This window comes from Dermacentor albipictus, chromosome 5 (assembly GCF_038994185.2).
Source record: "Dermacentor albipictus isolate Rhodes 1998 colony chromosome 5, USDA_Dalb.pri_finalv2, whole genome shotgun sequence".
Taxonomy (NCBI): domain Eukaryota; kingdom Metazoa; phylum Arthropoda; class Arachnida; order Ixodida; family Ixodidae; genus Dermacentor; species Dermacentor albipictus.
In genome coordinates, this window is record NC_091825.1 from 97,025,422 (window position 1) to 97,044,318 (window position 18,897).

General features: G+C 45.3%; 1 protein-coding gene across 1 annotated transcript in view; it reads left to right on the forward strand.

Moving 5' to 3' along the window:
* LOC139046727 (hepatocyte growth factor receptor-like) overlaps positions 1-17,729 on the forward strand; it is a 66,899-nt gene extending 49,170 nt beyond the window's left edge. Inside the window, exons 10-19 of the mRNA XM_070539435.1 lie at positions 3,154-3,423; positions 4,015-4,170; positions 6,991-7,237; positions 8,366-8,512; positions 10,752-10,838; positions 11,841-12,025; positions 14,487-14,596; positions 14,842-15,004; positions 15,121-15,257; positions 15,536-17,729. Of these exons, the coding sequence (XP_070395536.1) occupies positions 3,154-3,423; positions 4,015-4,170; positions 6,991-7,237; positions 8,366-8,512; positions 10,752-10,838; positions 11,841-12,025; positions 14,487-14,596; positions 14,842-15,004; positions 15,121-15,257; positions 15,536-15,743 (1,710 nt within the window). The 3' untranslated portion in view covers positions 15,744-17,729. The remainder of the gene's footprint in view (positions 1-3,153; positions 3,424-4,014; positions 4,171-6,990; positions 7,238-8,365; positions 8,513-10,751; positions 10,839-11,840; positions 12,026-14,486; positions 14,597-14,841; positions 15,005-15,120; positions 15,258-15,535) is intronic.
* The last annotated feature ends 1,168 nt before the right edge of the window (positions 17,730-18,897 follow it).

Below are 18,897 nucleotides of genomic sequence, written 5' to 3' on the forward strand. Positions count from 1 at the left end.
TTAGAGTGACCATACTGGAATCTGGTTTCCTTCCCATCACAATCATTGAGTCCGTGAATATTACCTGATATACAAGTTCAACGCTCTTTCTTGTGGTATTAGCGAAAACATCGGAAAACTAACCTACATCACTATTTCAGTTTCACCAGCTTTTATATATGTTTTCACTTGTGCACTTGCTGACAGTGGCCTTTTGTGCGAGGTTTTTTTATGTTGGTAAGGAAGGAAAAAGTGGAGAAGGATAGGCAGGGAGGTTAACGAGTTTAGCTCAACCGGTTTGCTACCCTACACATGGGAGCCGGATGGGGGGATGATAGATGGGGAGGGGGAAGAAAGAGAGAGCACATAGTACAGCACACACATCGTCAGTTACAGTCCGTCACTCTTGCGTGGTACGTGACATCAATGTCACAGCCGCTTGTCCAAGCCCGTCTCTTTCGAAAACCGAAGCAGTCCCTTCGTCGCCTTCGGCTGCGATGTCTTCTGTCTGCGATATGTGAAAATAGTTGAAACTGACAATGGTCTATTGTCAAGGTGCACCAGAATGGACGCCAGAGACTGTCTCTGAACATTATATTCAGGACTGTCGCACAGAATATGTTATAGCGTCTCTTCGCAAAGACAGGCATTGCTGAGAGCGTTGTTGCCCATTCCAATGCGAAATGGTTAAGATTTCGTGGATGCCACCCCTAGCCATAAGCGTTAAAGCAGAGTGGCCTCTCTTCGGCGGAGTCCAGTTGGCATACAGAAATGTATAAAAGAGGGCAGGTACCATTGAGGATTGCTCCGGTTGGTCTCCGGGCTCTTCATTTTATTAGGGAGGAACCATCCCAGGCATGGTCAATCTTCTGTGATTCCAAGGCAGCCCTACAGAGGGTACTCTCAGCACTACGCCATGGATCACATGAGCAGCTCGCCGCAGAGATCAGAGAAGTCCACCATCGACTAGTTGACGAAGGACACGATATAATATATCAGTGGTTGCCTAGTCATTGTGGCATACATGGCAATGATCGAGCAGACGCAGCTGCCCGATCTGCCCATGACGGCGTCAACTGCGTTGCCATTCCTCTTTCGAGAGCCGACGCAGCGAAAAAACTTGCCGCACTGGCGCGCGACCTGACTTTAGCCCAGTGGAATTCATCCGATTTCACAAATGCACGCCTCCATACTCTGGACCCTAATTTACAGCTCCATATTCCGCCCGAGCTTCCACGACGTGACTGCACCCTTCTTATCCGTCTATGGCTTGGAGTAGCATTTTCAAATGCCTACTCTTTCCTTATCGGAATGGCCAACAGCCCACTGTGTGACTTCTGCGGGTGCAACGAAACGATCGAGCATCTTCTTTGCCAGTGCTCTCGTTTTAACCCACAAAGAACTGTCCTCTCAGCCACCTTAGACAAACTGGACAAGCGCCCAATGACAGAAAACAAGACCCTTGGAACCTGGCCTACGCGAACATCAGCGCGATCCGCTATGAAGGCGCTGCTGCGATACTTGAAAGACACGGGACTTTCTGACAAATTGTGACAGTACATTGTGTGGCGCAGGACTGTACGGTGACACTGCGTAAGACTAGGAATGCCTTTGCGGGTTGCGTGACAGTGCCCACAGAAATAGTTCGTGTGTACGTGCGTGTGTGTGCTTAGGTTTTTCTTTTCCTTTTTTTTATCCTTCTTTCTTTCTCACCTATTGCATCCCCTCCCCCAGTACAGGGTAGCCAACCGGAGATAATCTCTGGTTAACCTCCCTGTCTTTCCTTTGCCTTTCTCTCTCTCTCTCCGGTTGGTCTGGCTGCTTGGTGTGTACCATAGAGAGAGCGTGATCTCCCGTGAAAGCACTCGAAGTCTGCTGGCTGCGTCGGACCGTGAAAGCGGTGAAAGTTGCCTCTGCCTGTGTGTCTTTTTAATTGTTTGCTCTAAACCAGAGGGTAGGCCCTCGCGGCAGGCATCTTCTATATCAGATTTGAAGTTGGCCCATTGAATCGTCTGAATGGTATTCCGTTGGCCAGATTTAGACAACAAGCCTTTCATGTTCAGATAGGAAGGAATGTGGTCACTCCCATGTGTCTCAGTATCTGGAAACCACTTCACACATCTGGCGAGAGAGTTGGAGACGAAAGCAAAGTCGAGGCAGCTGCCGTATGTCATGCCTCGAAGAAAGGAGAGTAAGGCCATAGTTCCAGGCGATGCTTGCTAATCTTCGTCCTCCTGCATTTCCCCTTGTACTTCCCCATGCTGGATGGTGTGCATTGAAATCACCTATGGTTACTCATGCGGCGGGACAAACACTCAAGATATCCGCTAATCTTTTAGTGTCGAAATTGCAGGAAGGCGATATATGTACGCCTATGAGAGTTAACAAGAGTTTGTTCTTTTTAAGTGTGATGCATATATATTGATAGTCGTCGTTGGGCGCAATTGGTTGCAAAACACAAGTGACTCCTGCTTTCTCCAGCAATGCGGAATACAACGCTAGCGTTCAATTTTTTACTCGTGTGCAGCTTGTGCTTCGCTAGCACCGCATGATTATGTGAATACATGTAGCGACATTTTCGTTCTGCTGTGTTTTCTAGAACTGCCTGGATATTTTCACATTTTTTTTCACCATGTACTCGCTTTTCATGTTGTTTGACTTCGGCTTGATTATGCGCATGGTCGTTTGGGACAAAGAGACAAAGTATCGTGTGTAGAAATACATAACTGTGACGCGACTACACTTGCATTCACTCCGACGAAGGCCGGTCCTCCGACCGACCGAAACCTCAGTAAAACACATGCCATTACGTTCGTCTAACAGTGTGTGTGTATATATATATATATATATATATATATATATATATATATATATATATATATATATATATGTGTGTGTGTGTGTGTGTGTGTGTGTGTGTGTGTGTGTGTGTGTGTGTGTGTGTGTGTGTGTGTGTGTGTGTGTGTGTGAAAAGAATTGGTAGAAAGCAGCTAGAAGGCCTGCCGTGGTGGCTTAGCGGCTGTGGTGCTAAGCACGACGTCGCGGGATTGAACTGACACAGGTGGGATGCTCAAGTTAAACGAGACGCCTTATCCCAAATGTCGTATCTTGTGCGCTGTTTGTCTCATCGGAGATGCCCATTGAAATGTTTTGGTCATATACTATGCGTTACAGGAATGCCGTGTCGTAGAGGGAGGTTTCAAGATGCACTGCCCTGGCACTTCCCTTATGGAGTCGTCTGTTATTCGCCCCAGCGAGTTGAAGGGACTGAACGACTCTGTTCTGGTGTGGATCAGTTTCCAAATGGATGGGCTGCATCTTCCACAGGCCATCGACGGCGGCAATGGACACTTCACCTTCGTCTACCAGCCGGAGCCGCAGTTTATGAGGTTTCCGCAAATGGAACATGGCGTCGACCGCAGCGATGTCGCAGTTGAAATCACGGTGCGGGAATCTAGTTCATTTCGCATCTGTTTTAAGCTGTTGGTATTCATGTAACGATATCACCGTTTACTTAGCTGGCCAGCATAGGCTAAGTCCGCATAACAATATTAGCATCACTGTGCCGCATTATGTCCATGTTGTTGATTACGTCGTCGTTGTAGCCACTCACGATATTTGTGGACGTGCTCAACGTCATAAAGGTCTCCGTAATTTTGCAAAATTAAGTTACGAAGTTAGGGTAACCTCTCGTATTGTCTAAAACGACGTTCAACAATGATTTTGGAAGAATTGCAGCGTTTCTTTCTTTGGACCACTTGCTGACGTCGTTACCGATGAACGTGCTTGTGAACATATCATCAGCAGAGACAGGCCTTATGAATTTCATTGGTCATTCATAATTTCTATGCTTCACTTGAAGCCTTTGACCAATTACTACTGGCGGCCCTGACTAAACACTACTTCCCAGCAATACTGCTCCTTATGCCATTTAAATGGTATCTGTGCTACATAGGTGCATTTCAACGGGTGTTTCCAGATGATGGTATTTTACTGGATGGTTTGGGTGTATCGATTACTTATTCTTTGTTTTAGGGAAACCACTTCGAACTTTTTATGGACCATGAGCAGGTTTCCGTGCGTGTGAATGGCTTGGACGACGCATGCGCGGTCACCCATGTCACGCCGCACTCGATTGTTTGCAAGATGAAGCCTGGCGTTCTGGAACAAGAGTCACCTTGCGCGTTAGAAGTGAGTAAGCATATTCCGAACAGCTTGGTTATTTTCGAACAACGATCTTGTTCTTCATATTGCTAATGTAACTGAGTGTATTGACCATATCAACAAAAAGTCGTGACTGTTTTGATATAACGGAGCTTAAAAATGAACACGCAGAAATATCCGTTTGATGTATGAATAGTCTGTTGTTATATCATGTCGGTTCCATGTTGCTGAATAGCTTAGGCATAGTAACCTGGGCTCGGGTAGTATAAGTAAGTCAACAGCCTGCAGGCCCGCGAACAAAAGTGCTGCTGCCGCTTACCGCCGCCGCACCTTATCAGTCAGCATCTCGCCGGGTATAAGGTGGGCCACTCCTAGAGATCGTGCAATTGTAAAACAGGGCTGATCCCGTTGATAGCGTGATGCTGATCTCTGAGACAGTGTACTCCGCGGTCACTTGGATCATGTGGGTGGTGCGGTTGCAGCTTCTGTATCTTGCTGATTTATCGGGCGGGAACGTAATCAATATAGCCACCGCAGTAGCACGGTGGCTATTGACCATTTTCACGGCGATCCCGTGGGCGCTGTCATGTTTATCACGTGGTGACGCGCTCATTGGTTGCCTCAGCTGTTTCCATTGCCTCTGTGTTTACAATGGGTGCACATTCCGCCTCTGCAAATGTCTCTTTCGGCGGACATCGTAGATGTTGACAGGGTAATAGACATGCGAAGCTTTGTTTGCAGCTGCAAATGACATGCAAGCGCTTTCGGAGCTCAACACGCTTTGTCCAAACGGTGCGAAAAGCGTATACGGGGCTTGTAATAAAAGCGGGGCTAAAAATGTATTCCAAGCTATCCTAACATTCCGCTTATGAATTAAATCAGTATCATTGCGTTAAGCTCTTCGTTAGTTATTTAGGAAATACTTTTAAGCGTCGACCTGTCACGTTTCTGGCTCTGTAAAGTTATCCGGTTATTCACTATCCAATTATTTATTTTATGCCTAATTGCTCACGGGTGTGCTCAGATGGGATAGGTTTCTTCTTGCTGGACACAAGGCTTGTAACATATACATGTTCTGTACGCTGTAATAATAGCTTGTAGCAAATATTTGTTATCGCTTGTCACTAGGTTACTGCGTGGTCCGTTACCAGACGTTCAGCTTGGAACATTCGCGCGCTGTCGGTGTAGTCACCGTCACCCATGCATACTTCCGCGCATTGATTCAAGTATGCGCCCGTTCACTGTTTCTTGATACATTGACGATAGAGTGGGTGTAAGTTTGCATGTGATTTGGGGTGAATGTGTGTAGATAACTAGCGCTAACCTTACTATGTGCCAAGAAGCGGCGCTACCCCCTTTGTCATCGTATAACTAGCGGTACTCACTCGTGAGGATGTTCCACGGTTGAAGTCATTTCCATGCAGGTTAGCGCTACAACGCTGGCCGATGCATCGACTTCTTTTATCCTCGAGCGAAGCCGTGCATCTCCAAGTGCCGGCAACACAACCAGTCTTTATGTATAGCAGCGCTTCGCGAACTTGAACGCGCGCATTCGTTCCGTTCTTGAATATGCCACTCATCATTTTGTAGCTTACAGTGCACGTCTTCACTGCACCGCTCTATATTTTTCACCGTGAACGGAGTAGAGTGCGTAAGCGAAAACCCAGTTGCATTTCCGATGGCTGATCACACAGACGCAGTGCAGAAGAGGTAACTGTTTCGTATTCGGCCGCATTCTCTGAGGCAACGTGCGGCGCGCCGCCAAAAGCGCCATCTCGTTCCTCTAGAGCCAACTAGTAGGTGAAAAGGGCCAGTAGTGTGTTGTGTTAATCAGCTGAGTACGGAGGTTCCAGGTTCGATTCCGCGGCAACAGCGTTTCGACGAGGCCGGAATGCAGAAGCGCTCCTCTACCATACTCTAGGTGGTCAAAATTATTTCCGAGTTGGTCATTGCAGGAACATTCTTCCATCATAATGAACACAGGTCTGTCACATTTGGCAGCCCATTGCGCAGCATGGGCTTACACGCCCACATTTGATTGCACACCAATATACTCTGGAGAAATAACGACGAAAAAGCCCGCGTAATGTCAGAGGCCTTTTATCAGTAAATGTGGCGGCAGGTGCGTAAGCAAGGCGTCACTTGCGCTACACTGCAAAGAAAATATCTTTCTGGATCGATTTAACTGACAAATCTCAATATCTTGAGTATACTGGCATTCTTCCATAGTTGGCGTTCTGGTTAGACTAATGGCTCGTGTGCGGGTGTAGGCGTGTGCGAGTTTTCCTGTTTATGGGGTGTTTGTGGGTAAGTCCTGAGTCAGGGCTCGTGTTACGTCCTTCTTCTTTGTCCTTGTTGGTTCGTTCGCACTGTGATAAACGCGTAGTGGCACCGACTCGCCCAGCCAGCTGTCGCACTTTAATTCGGAGTCCCCAGCTACGGTGTGCTTCATCATAAGATCATCGTTTTGGCACGTGTAAAACCCCAGAATTTATTTTACGTAATCACTACGGTACAAAACTTGTACAGAAGTTGTAGTGTACAAGTTGTAACGTAGAAGTAGTGTACCGGTAGCGTTGTAGAACACTTTAAATAAATTTAATTTAATGATTCCTGAAAGTTTCTCTGCGCATAGATGCCACCATCTGCTTTTATACTTGATAGGCTTATAGCGAGGTTACATTGACAAATACAGTAGCGCTTGTGCAGATTAGTGCAGATTCATCCATGTGGTCCCTGTGGTCGCCGCCATTTTTATAGGGAATTTCAAACAACTATAGCTTTGTTAATTTATACCGCTTAGCGCATCGGCAAACTGAATGCTCTGAGTGGGGTTGCTTTGAGCAGGTGGTGCACGCGGGACAGAGCTACCCGGTTGGTGCCGTTAAGCTGATGACAGCTGAACAGCCTGATGCTCACGTCGGTATCATCGCTGGCTCAACGATAGCTGCCGTTCTCGCTGCGGTGGCCACCGGCGTGGGGTTCCTCTTGCACCGCCGACGACGTGAACGAGTCAAAGGCACCTGGCAGAGCAGCTACGTCGTTCGCTTCGGCCAGCGTCACAACAGCGACTCTCTTGCGAACGCATCCAATCGTGAGGGAGCTTGAGCCCGTTTTATTCTATATGCAAAACGAGGTTCTCAATTAACCCAGCTATCTCCATACATTTCGAAAACTCAGAAGGCGACTTTCGACGAGAAAAAAAAAAGCCAGTGTTCTGGTGTAGTCAGACACGAAAGAGTATCATTATAGGCCATGACAGGAGACGGCGTCATTTTTTGGCCTTTTGTCTGTTGGGAATCACAAAACCCGCACACATGAACTAACACATAAAACGGATTTGCGTCGGCAATTACAACTTCCATACGCGACAGATCCTATTCGTATGGCCAAACGAAGCCTTAACGCATCCAGAAAATGGCTTGCAACTTGAGACAGCGCTTGTCCCTTGTCAAGGCAATATGTCAGGTACTGCGCGTGGTACATTGCAGAAGCTAAACATGCGCTATTATTATAAGAGAAATCACGGCCTACTATAAAGGGAAGTAATATATCTTAACTTGTTACTGTGTTAGTTTGTTCAAATTGTGTTTCCGCAATAGGTCGCGAAACAATACGAAGTAAGAACAGCACAGGAAAGAGCGTCCTATTACACCACCACAGGCATGAATCATCTATAGACTAGCAACAACTAACGATGAAAAAAAAAATGAAACGTTGTTTGCTAGTTCCTTTTAGTGATATGAATTTAACGGAGAGGCTGCACATAATGATACGGCTGGTGGAAATTTTCGAAACCACAATTGGTGTTAACGCGAACATTTATTTAAGCAAAATCATGTTAACGCATGCACACAAAAACAAAAATTCTTCCTGTAAAGTGTACTTCTAAATGTCATTTCATTAACTGAGAAATGTTACTCATTCAACTGTTATTTTTATACTTCAGTGCTGCTTACATAAAAAAGGTCTACGGTTGATGTGACATTGCGCAAAGGCCTTTCTACATCTGCACCAAAAAAGGGAAGAAAGGGAGGGGGTGTTGAGGAGAGAGAAACATTTGGTTTGCTACCCTCCACTGAAGTAAGGATAAGGGGAGACACATAGATAAAAAGAAAAGTACAGAAACAAACGACATGCTCGAAAGAAAATATATCGTTGTTACGTCCTATTCAGTCGCAACGCTAAGTATCATCCTGTTTTTCTGATTTTTTTTGTATAGGCTACTTTCGAGAAGGCAACATTGACGCCCAACGTGCACTGATGGAGGCCCCATTTGACATAGATGAAGAAACCAGGACGATGCTTCAAAGAGAAAACTTACTCATTGATCGAGGGTGGCTTCACTTGGGTCGTGTCATCGGGCAAGGTATCTAGTCGTGACTCTCTGACTGACATTTCTTGTTTCAAAAAACGTCAAGCCATTTTTGGAATCATTGTAGCTCTGCCCTTCTGTGGAGGTCGCCGACTGAATTATTAGGAAAAAAAGACTAGTGAAAGGTGAAAGTGTGTTTTTCTACAGATAAAGATAATGCTTTGTTAATAGAGGAATTATGAATTAAGGTGATTTATATTATACAGGTAGACCTATTGTTTCAGCAGTAAGTGGAAACGCCATAGAACCGCCATACCTTCCGGTGCTCTTCACTCTGACCTATATTTTTGTAATTGGAAAGACAGTTTAAGCAGCATGCTTCGCTGCAACTCGAAGATGCGAATGAAACTTGCACAGTTCATTTTCCACTACATGCTCATAATCACAAATTGATTTCTATTACGTAACGAATTGGTACATGATATAATATGCAAGAGGAGATACCGAAATAAAGTGAAAGATATAATGTAATCACGTTACCACATTTGCCCTTTCGTCATCGTACATACCCTCCTCTCGCCTTGTTATGCAGCCACAAGCAACGATCCGCATAGGACCTCTGGTTGATTTGTTATTGAGTACTAGTCACTCGGAGCGCAAGCTAATGGCAATGGATTCATTACGTTCTCCACTGCACGAAATTAATTTTACGGCTATGTTCACAGAAACTTGTAACCATTCTGGAACATGTTTGTTTTCAATGAAGTTAAAAAATTTAGGTGGACCTGCAAAAATGTAAACTTGGCCCAATGTACGAAATAACACAACAGCCGTTGCCCTGCACAGCTGTTTAGAAAATCAAGGTGTTCCGTGTTTGTCCGCTCGCGTGTTTTGTTTTTACTGCAATAGTAGGAAGTAGGCGGACACTTCAGGCGAATTTTTGCCGTCGCCGTCGCCGTCGCCGTGATGCTACGTATAAAATTCAAGTGCGATAAGAACGAGTGTCAGGCAGCTCCGCAAATACCCAACCCCACGCCCGAGCTACGGGAGGCCGTGCTTACTAGTTCGGACCCTCGCAACAACCAGCGACTGGAACGGTGGGCCCGGGAGACAGCAAGAGCCGCAGGAGCCGTGGACCAAGGGCGCCTCCCGCACAAGCAGAAAGATACTTGCTTGTCCTTTCCTAGTCTTTAATAAATATTTCTCCTCCTCCTCCTCCTCCGCGCACCATGTGCTCTGGGTGCGAGGGCTAGCGTGCGAGGGTACGCTGAGAAAGATGGTAGCTCGATGCGCACCCAATGTTGGTGATCACGTGATCGAGCGCGCGTTTGATGAGGAGAGCGCGCGTCTCTTCTTACTGGCCAGCCGTGGCTGCGCATGGCTGTGCGCGCGGCTGAGCGCGTACGCTGCCCGCGCGCCATCATCATCATCATCATCATCATCATCATCCTCGTCAACCTGGTTACGCCCACTGCAGGGCAAAGGCCTCTCCCGTACTTCTCTAACTACCCCGATAATGTACTAATTGTGGCCATGTCGTCCCTGCAAACTTCTTAATCTCATCTGCCCACCTAACCTTCTGCCTCCCCCTGCTACGCTTCCCTTCCCTTGGAATCCGCCTGCCATATCTCGCAGGTAATCTGCAACACGTGCAAATGCCAAGGGCGAGCCGAGATGTCTGTTGGTGGCTTGACGCGCCCTGTCTCCCGCGCACCTAGTCTTGTGGGTCGTGTAACCTCACCACTTGGGAGACAAGCTAAAAGTAGAGGCATCAAGTGGTTGTCACTCCTCGCTGCCTGCAGGTGCGCTTCCTCACGCCAGCGTTGTGACATCCAGTGTTCGCAGTCATCGATTGATATCTTTTCATGTTTCCTTGTGTGTTTCCTTACTTCATGTAATTGTCTACTACTTGGATATCGCTATCAATGCTTCACCTTACGGGCGAACCAAGAGCATTTTTATTTTATTGTATTATAATATCCGTTGCTTCTCGCAAGGGTCTGCGGGAAGTTTATCGGGCATACCCCGTATCGGGTTTGAAGTGCTGATGCCTGCAGTATGTTCCCATCCTGTTCAACACTCTTTCGCGCTGCTTCGAAGCAGTGGTATTGTAACATGCTGAATTGGTAAGGGAAGCTTTCTACACTTACAGCTCGGTATTCGGTCAGGAAAAGTGTTGAGCGCAGGGCACTTTTGACACATTGACAAAAAATAAATTTCATTTTGAGATTTTATTGAATGCCGGAAAATACTTTGTTATAAAAGTGTATATTCATTTTATTTCCACCTAAAGGTCACTTCGGTTGTGTCTACCATGGGACTATCAAACAAGAAGACAAAGGTCAAGTTCAAGAGGTGGCAGTTAAAACTCTGCATAACAGTATGTATTCCGGCCGTTTCACTTTTCATTCTGAGCATTTTCTTTTTACATTTTGGTGGCGTTTTAAATAGACATAACGTTTAAAGCACACTTGAAGGGCAGTTGTTACACGCAACAACCTAGAGATGGCAAATTGTGTATGATGTTTTGGTAATTTGTGCGCCTAAGGAGCACATAGGTGAAATTTTATATTCGAGTTCTCTTCATAATTTATTTTCGCTATTGCATGGGTTGATATGCAAGCCACGACGCACCAAAATAGCCTAAGAAATAAAACGAGCTATTCACTTTTAGAGAAGTGCGGCATCAAAATATTTCCAGTCAGAGAACACCCTGCCCTCCAAAAAAAAATGCAAATACTTTGACCCAATGAATGCGCTTTGTAACCTTAGCAGTAAGAACTGCCGACTGAGATATACAACCGCTTTTTGCAATAGCTAATGCACGACATGTGTGAGTAATTCAGATCTGCTCCTCCAAATTATATTTCCTCTGTGCTAACGTTAGAAAAGGTTTAGTGAAACAGATTGTTAGAGGTTCAACTAAACTGGTGTTAAATTAAGACTCTCATATTGAGTTTCATCTTTTCGCTTGAGAACAAAAAGAGAAATTCATTTCACCCCTTTATTTATTCTCAACTGCTTTAATTTACAGGTCCTCGTGTGTTTCTCCCTTCGAAAAAAAATATTTTGCACTTTTCTTTGCCTCTTGTTTTAACTGTAGCCCTCATAACATGAAATAAGCTTTGCAAAAGAAAATCGACTCCTCAAAGTAGCGTCAGCCTTTTTTTCATTAAAGTCCAATGATTAAGCAACATCGGGCAGTTGCACTATAAAAAGCAGTATAGAAGGAAGTATAGAAACCAATAGTGTACATGGGCCGTGATTTTCGCTCCTGCTTTCCAAAGTTCTGTTTGTGAAGGAAGTCGTACTTTTCTCATTGAACACAAAGTATAGTCGATTCCTTTCACTGACATGCATGTTCTCTGACGCGACGCTGCAGACTCTCGCGGTGGTGAAGTTGACAGCACGGCGTTCTTGGAGGAAGCACTCATCATGAAGGACTTTCACCACGTGAATGTGCTTCCGCTCATCGGGTTGAGCATTGACAAGGTGGACGGCCTCATGGTTATCACACCCTTCATGAAATACGGTGACCTGCTCTCCTACATACGAGACGACAGAAACGTGAGGGTTGTTTCGTTGCTCGTCAATCATTTTGCTGTAGCGTCTGCACGCCAATAGAGAATGCTGACAACTGCTTTCGATGCATAGCGTTTCCTGTAAAGATCATTGCAGGGAACTCTAGCGCTGTGATCGTTCAGAAACCGTGGCAGTTGTTGTCAACACGAATGCATTTGTCTCATATTTACGTTTGTGGCTTCAGACGCTCTTGTGGTATTATTTATTATGCTCTATTTTTCATATATCCGAGCAATCATAGTTTTTCTGAATGCAGCAAGGCGACATGACTCTGTGCGCAGACATAATCATAGCGAACTGTTACAAATATAACGCAATATCTTGTTTAATATAATCGGTTTGCAAAGCCACGAAGTCGTTCGAAGCCCGAAGGGCCAAGTTTAAGGAAATACATGTACTAATTATCGTTTCCATGCTGACTGGACCGCCATGCTTCTAGCTCCCGTAGACACTAGCAGAAGAGTTACCTCTAATGACTTTTATCGAAGTCTGGGTGCAACACTTCGGCGTTTAGCTCCATTCTCGTAGGTTATTGTACTCCGAAGGAAATTATGTTCATATTATAGTTGGATAACGTTCTCATAGCCTAGATAACGTAAATACACGCCTACTTCAGTGCAGATTACAAAAAAAAAAGAATGAGGCAGAGTTACATGTGAGAGAAGCACTTATTCCCACAAAAAAAGGTTTCCTTCACTAACTGCTATCAGGGCATCGAAGATTAAAATGCGCACAGGTGAATGTTCGTGCCGTGTTCTTTATGTGGTCGTACTGCTGCTGTAGTTTAGCGTTATATGTATATATATATATATATATAGTCCCCCACTGTTGGGTACTCCAAGAATTTAGACCACCCGGGGTTCTTTTACGCGCACCGAAATCTAAATACACAGGTGTTTTCGCATTTCACCCCATCGAAATGCTGCCTCCATGGCCGGGATTCGATCTCGCGACCTCGTGCTTAGCAGCCATGCCACTTGTAAGAATGCATTCTTTCGTTTCCAATAACATGGGACGCTCTTTGCGCCACTGTACGTATACAGCTACTCACAGAAATTTACAGAACGCAGAAAAAGTAAAAAAAGGAAAATAATTGTTCTTCAACCAGCCTTTCCAGCTTCGAATTGAAAATCACGCTACCTGAACGCCTCCCCATTGCTTGCTGTACGCCTCTAGGACGCTAACTTTTAGTATGGTCACCGTTTGAGTGCTTTCGGAAGATTCTGTGGGTTGCCATGTGTAAATTACAGTGTAGGTGCTACCAAGGTATCGGTATAAATACTAAAGGTTATTCGCATAAAGATTCAACAGAAACGACTTGCGATGGCAAGTTTAGATCTCCCTCGCATAAGGTGCTGCGATTGTATGTGGCTCTCGCTCATAAATCACTGTTTCGTGCGCACACTTACTAACTAGCATTAGCAAAGCCCAATCTCTACGCTCCTTAGCGAAACATGTGTTTGCTGCGGCGCAGTGCCTGGGCGTCAGCTAGTATTTGCACTCGCTAAATAACGGCTGTTGCTTCCGCGATATCAATCCACGCTCCATATTTTCCCACCTTTATTGGTTTTTTTTTGCGTGATCATACAGTAGTCTACCAGATAGGGTAGTTTACACTTTGGTTCTTCTAAGCTAAAACTGCTCAAAAGATTGGTGACAAGTTATGCCAGCCTCCCACAACAGTCTCTTGAACATTCACCTCCGCGTTATTATCACCGCGTAGCCACTTGCATGTATAAGTACCATGAACGTATTAGAAAACGGTTCGAATAAACGAATATGGCTGAAACGATACAGGTGTGCTAGTGAGAGAAAGTTTAACGATATCAATAACTGAAAAGGTTAGCCATGCGGAAAGGACCGGCATGCTAATGGAGGTTTATTATGTGATAAAAGACGTGAGTAACAGGCAGGAAAGAAATGAACGTACTTCAATGCGTACTCGGAAATGTGGGCAACATTGAGAAGTGGACAAAGTGGGACGTGGAACAGCATGTATCAGTAATAAACAAAATTTAATCCATCTCTGTCCCCCTGGTGGCAGCAGTGCACATACTCTGTTTGACAATATCCCAAAAATAGGAATTGATAGCGCAAAAGAAATGGCAATAACTTTTTTGCACCGAAAACCACAATAATAAATCTTATTATACATGGCACATACTAGGTTTCAGAGAGGATTACGCGAACCCGTGAAAACACAAACTTTAACTTACTAGTGTTATAAGCGCACACCTCAGAGGCACATATGGCACACTATAGCTTTCAGGCAGCAAGCGCCACACATCAGCGTAAAAAATAAGTGTGTACAGATTCCTATCGTAAATAGCAAATCTAAATTTATATGCACGTGGCAGTTTGAGGGGCTTTCTTGTTGCGATGAAGTTCAACTTGTAATCACTCATTCTTTTTGAAATTCTTTTTTTTTCTGCTCGCGTACTTCTAGAGACCTACAGTAAAACAACTGATAACATTTGGAGTCCATGTGGCCGAAGGTATGAAGTACTTGGCGGACACAAAGTTCGTGCACAGGGACCTCGCAGCTCGGAACTGCATGTGAGTAAGAACTCTAACTGCGCCATGTGATATAGCTTTATTGTAGCCATGGCGACGAGGGAGAAAAAAAAACAAAAAATACTGGAGGCACTAGTCATAGCCATTTCCTACCCTCCTCGTCTGTCGGCTTGGTAGTTCTTTGAGTCATTGCTCAGTACGGCTCCTGCGAAGAATTCAAATTTCTCCGTGGCATTTTTGTTTTTGACGGACAAAAACGCGAGTGTTCAGTGGCACTTCCATTGCAGGCTGAGCGAAGACTTTATTGTCCGTGTCGCTGACTTCGGCCTCTCCCGCGACGTTTACGAGAAGGACTACTACAGTGCGGATAATAGGAAGACTAAGCTGCCCGTGAAGTGGATGGCACCAGAAAGCTTGGAGAAAGGGATCCACAGTCAGAAGACCGACGTGGTAGGTGTCCGCCGTATACAAGCGCAGTGTACAATGAGTCCTTCGGTTTTGACCCGATAGTGCATAAGCTATACTGAAAAATGTTGCAGACATACCGCGCGTTCTTTCTGTTGCAGTGGTCGTACGGAGTGCTCTTATGGGAGCTGATAACTCGCGGAGTGACACCTTACCCTGAAGTGGACAACTGGGACATCGTAGACTTCCTCAAACAAGGACGCCGGATGAGGCAACCAAGCTTCTGCCCCGATGAGTTGTAAACTCATTTACGTTACTTTAATTGTAATTTAACTATAGGAATGTTCATAGATAGTAAGCAACACGGATGACGTGTTGTCCCGCGTTTTTTGTGCTATGTACTTCTATACTGTCCGTCGATGGTGCTGCTCAAACTACGGTGATCAGTACCTTAGTGGGACAAATCTAAGTTATTTGCATGCATGTCGTTTCCGACAGGGCTCTTTCTTGAGTAGCGTCTTTATACTTATATGTTGCCTGCAGTTGTTTCAATAATTTTCTTTTCAATATACCCAGGTACGACATTATGCTCAAGTGCTGGCAGGAGGACCCTAAAAAGAGACCTTCGTTCGCAAAGCTCGTCACAGAGATCCCGAACCTTGTTGCCCACCTCGAGAAGAAGAAGAGAAATAAGCGACTCGGTTTGAACGTGACTTACATCAACTGCCCACGCCCCCAGCCTGCCGACGAGGCCGGGTCATCGACAGAATCTAGCCCTATTTAGACCACGTGTTCTGTTGACTGGGTTTCCTCCACTGCACGTCATTGTACGAGACAGCGTTTACGTTCAACGCGGAAATTTTCAGCGCACGGGATTATAACACTGCAACAAAGCGATCAGGTCAGAAGGGCAGTGCATATTTGGGAAAAGGACTAAACAGGAGTTTAAAAGCAAAAAGCTCTGCTCCCTGTGTCTTGTCGTTCTATATCCTGTGTCTGCGCTGCTCTAGGCTATATATTCACCTAGAACGCATCTTTCAAGAAGGGCGCTATCCATTATACGCAGGCTGAGGTAAAAATCACTTTCATGACCAATACATGTACATACTTCGTTTTCTGGTCGTCTGATCAAGCTTGTCCATTTCAATCACTGCAATCTCTTCAACACCGTGCAACACATCACATAACACATAACGGACATATCAGCGTGACACAAACGTTCTGTTATCATGATTGCTATCTTCATTAGAATCTCGTATAAATGTTTCGCTTTTCTGTTCGTTTGACGGTACGTCGTCTAGCGCGGACTTCTCTGGACAACATCAAGCCGGTTGTACTGAAAACCGTTTTCAGAAACGAAAATACTTGACCACGGCCATGCGCCTGGGTGGCTTGAAAAGCAAAGGAAGTATTAGTACAGTTCCTCCAGTGGAGAGTTCAGTACAGCCATTTGAAGACTCGTTGTGCGCCAGCACGTTTGTGCGCAACTGATTCTCTTTATTTCGCATTCCTTCACTTTTTTGTCCCTTTAACCCCTTCGCTCAGTACAGGGTAACAAACCAGACATGCGTCTGGTCCACGTTTCATTCCTTCTTTCCGCTTCGTGAAATAACAAACAGCCAAAAACCATTTGCTTTTCCACTCTCTAAACCATGTCCCCACATCATGCGACATGCACCTCATGAAGCATGTTGGAAGCATGTCGGCTACCAAGAAATTTCAGGTGACACATGCACTTACAATTCACCGGCACTCTCTCACGCCGTAATGCCTTGTAACGGTATCCCTGAAAACATCCTTAGCATTCGCGAAGTTAGAGCCTTTCGAAGAGAACTCACAGCCTAGTTTTCAAGCAAAGCCTTAATTTATGAGTCATGTATTTCTGTACGCATGGCGCATGTCATCTTGTATTATACTTGTTTAACCCGGTTCTTGCGGTATGCATTCAAACAAAACGTTTTCTTCAATGTCTAAACTTACAATATTTTTTTTAACATCTATGTTAAAGTGTTAATTACGGTCTAACAAAAAATCGACTCCATTGCACTGTCTTCCCCTCACGGAATTCATAGCTCTTGGCATTATTGTCGGAAACAATGGAAATTTATTACGCAAAGCACTCACTTGCATACAAATTCTAGGGATAGCTACCTTTCTGCATGCGACTGACACAAGCTTGTTATTTTCGGTGCATACCAGTGTCCACCCAGCCACGGACCTTCAGTTCATCTATTTAGATTGGAATTGGCATGCACAGGAAGCTATTGCTTTAACTGATAATTTACGTTAAAATGTAGTCACCTATGGGAGCATCCTCACGACTCGTCCTCTTTACGATTGCTAGAAGAGTGCTTTGAGATCAACGCTCAGTGGTCTTGATAACCGTTCTTTTAAAAAAGAAGTACTTGGACCATGGAATGATTCACAAATGCAATTACCAGTGCTGAAAGCTTTACTGCGTTTCTTCGCGAACGTGGCATTGTATACGGTTATTTACATATTTTTTTTTCAGGCTTCTGTTATCATATCTTCACTATCATGTTCATTTGCGTGTGCAGGTATTTACTCACCGGTATTTCTCAGTATGCGTGGTTTGTCTTCATTGTTCACCATTAATTTATTCATTGTGTAAGTTTCCGAACCCTTGCCTGCATTCGGGACTGGCGATTAAATTGCTTGCTCTTTTTTTCTGAACGCGTAGGTCACATTGTACAAAGTACATTGTCGCTCCCACTGCATTGCTCATCGATTCACGCTCATCGACGCTAAGCTTTCGTCATTACCTGTATATGTGTGTGTTTTTCTTTGTTTATCTAGTCATGTAATTTTGGTCTGCGCTTTTAGCAATCAAATGTTGTGAGAAACCTCGCCGTAAAAGTGACCAACATTTTCATTGTCGCCAAATAAACGAACCATATTAAAATAAATGAATCAATCAATTGTTTCGTACGGTGCGAGGGCACGCAAGCGATCACTTTTTTTGTGTGCTCTTTCAAATGGTCCACCACAGACAAAAAGATTATTGTCAACGATTATTGACAAAAAGATCAATTAGAAGTCACGCGGAACGACCCCGCGAAGAGTGATCAGATCTAATAAAAACGGGTACCACCAAGGCCATGGCCATGAAAAACCACCCTAGCAACGACACAATGCTGCAGCACATTCCGATTTGATTTCTGAAGGGCGCTGTCATGACAGGGACAAGGTGGAACCATTCTCCACCGCTGTAGTTTGTCACGCATGGAGATCGAGCACTGCCCACTCCAGACGCCTCGTGAGGTCGCTGAGTGGGCCAGGCAGAAACGATGGCGTTTGTCGGGCACCACGACACACCACTGGAACGTACGCGGCGCGCTAGGAGAACCAGACAGAGAGAAAGCAGTGAGGCCACCGCGATATCCCCAAGCCCACTTTCGAGGACGACTAAATGAGGACGGGGATGTGTACGTGGCGATGAGGTGCCACTGCAATGGAGTAAAATGCTGGTACGTTTAATATCTACTGTGTGCAAGCTACACGCATGCGCTCGGTAACAGGTACCGTATCTTATTGCCAAGGAACTAGTAGGCGAGTTCACGCGTGGGACACTGATCCTCGTCAAACAGGCCGTGCAGGAACCGTAGTGGACACAGGCGGATTGGAACGAGAACACACCGCGACGAGTGTGGTTGCCGGGAGCGCCGCGCGACGGATCAACTCTGAGAACATGGCAGGAGCGGACTGTAAGGACTTTGTAACACGCAATGGTGGTTACACCAAATCGCAGACGCATCACACACGGCTGCGAAAAACATTCTAGCAGACTGAACTCCAGTATAGACCATCCGTAATTGAAAGTATTACGTAGGTGTCAATACGTAAGCGTTGCTTATTGTGATACCCGCTATTGGATCTTGCCGTTGAGTGCGGCAGTTGGCCGACGTTGAGGAGGATTT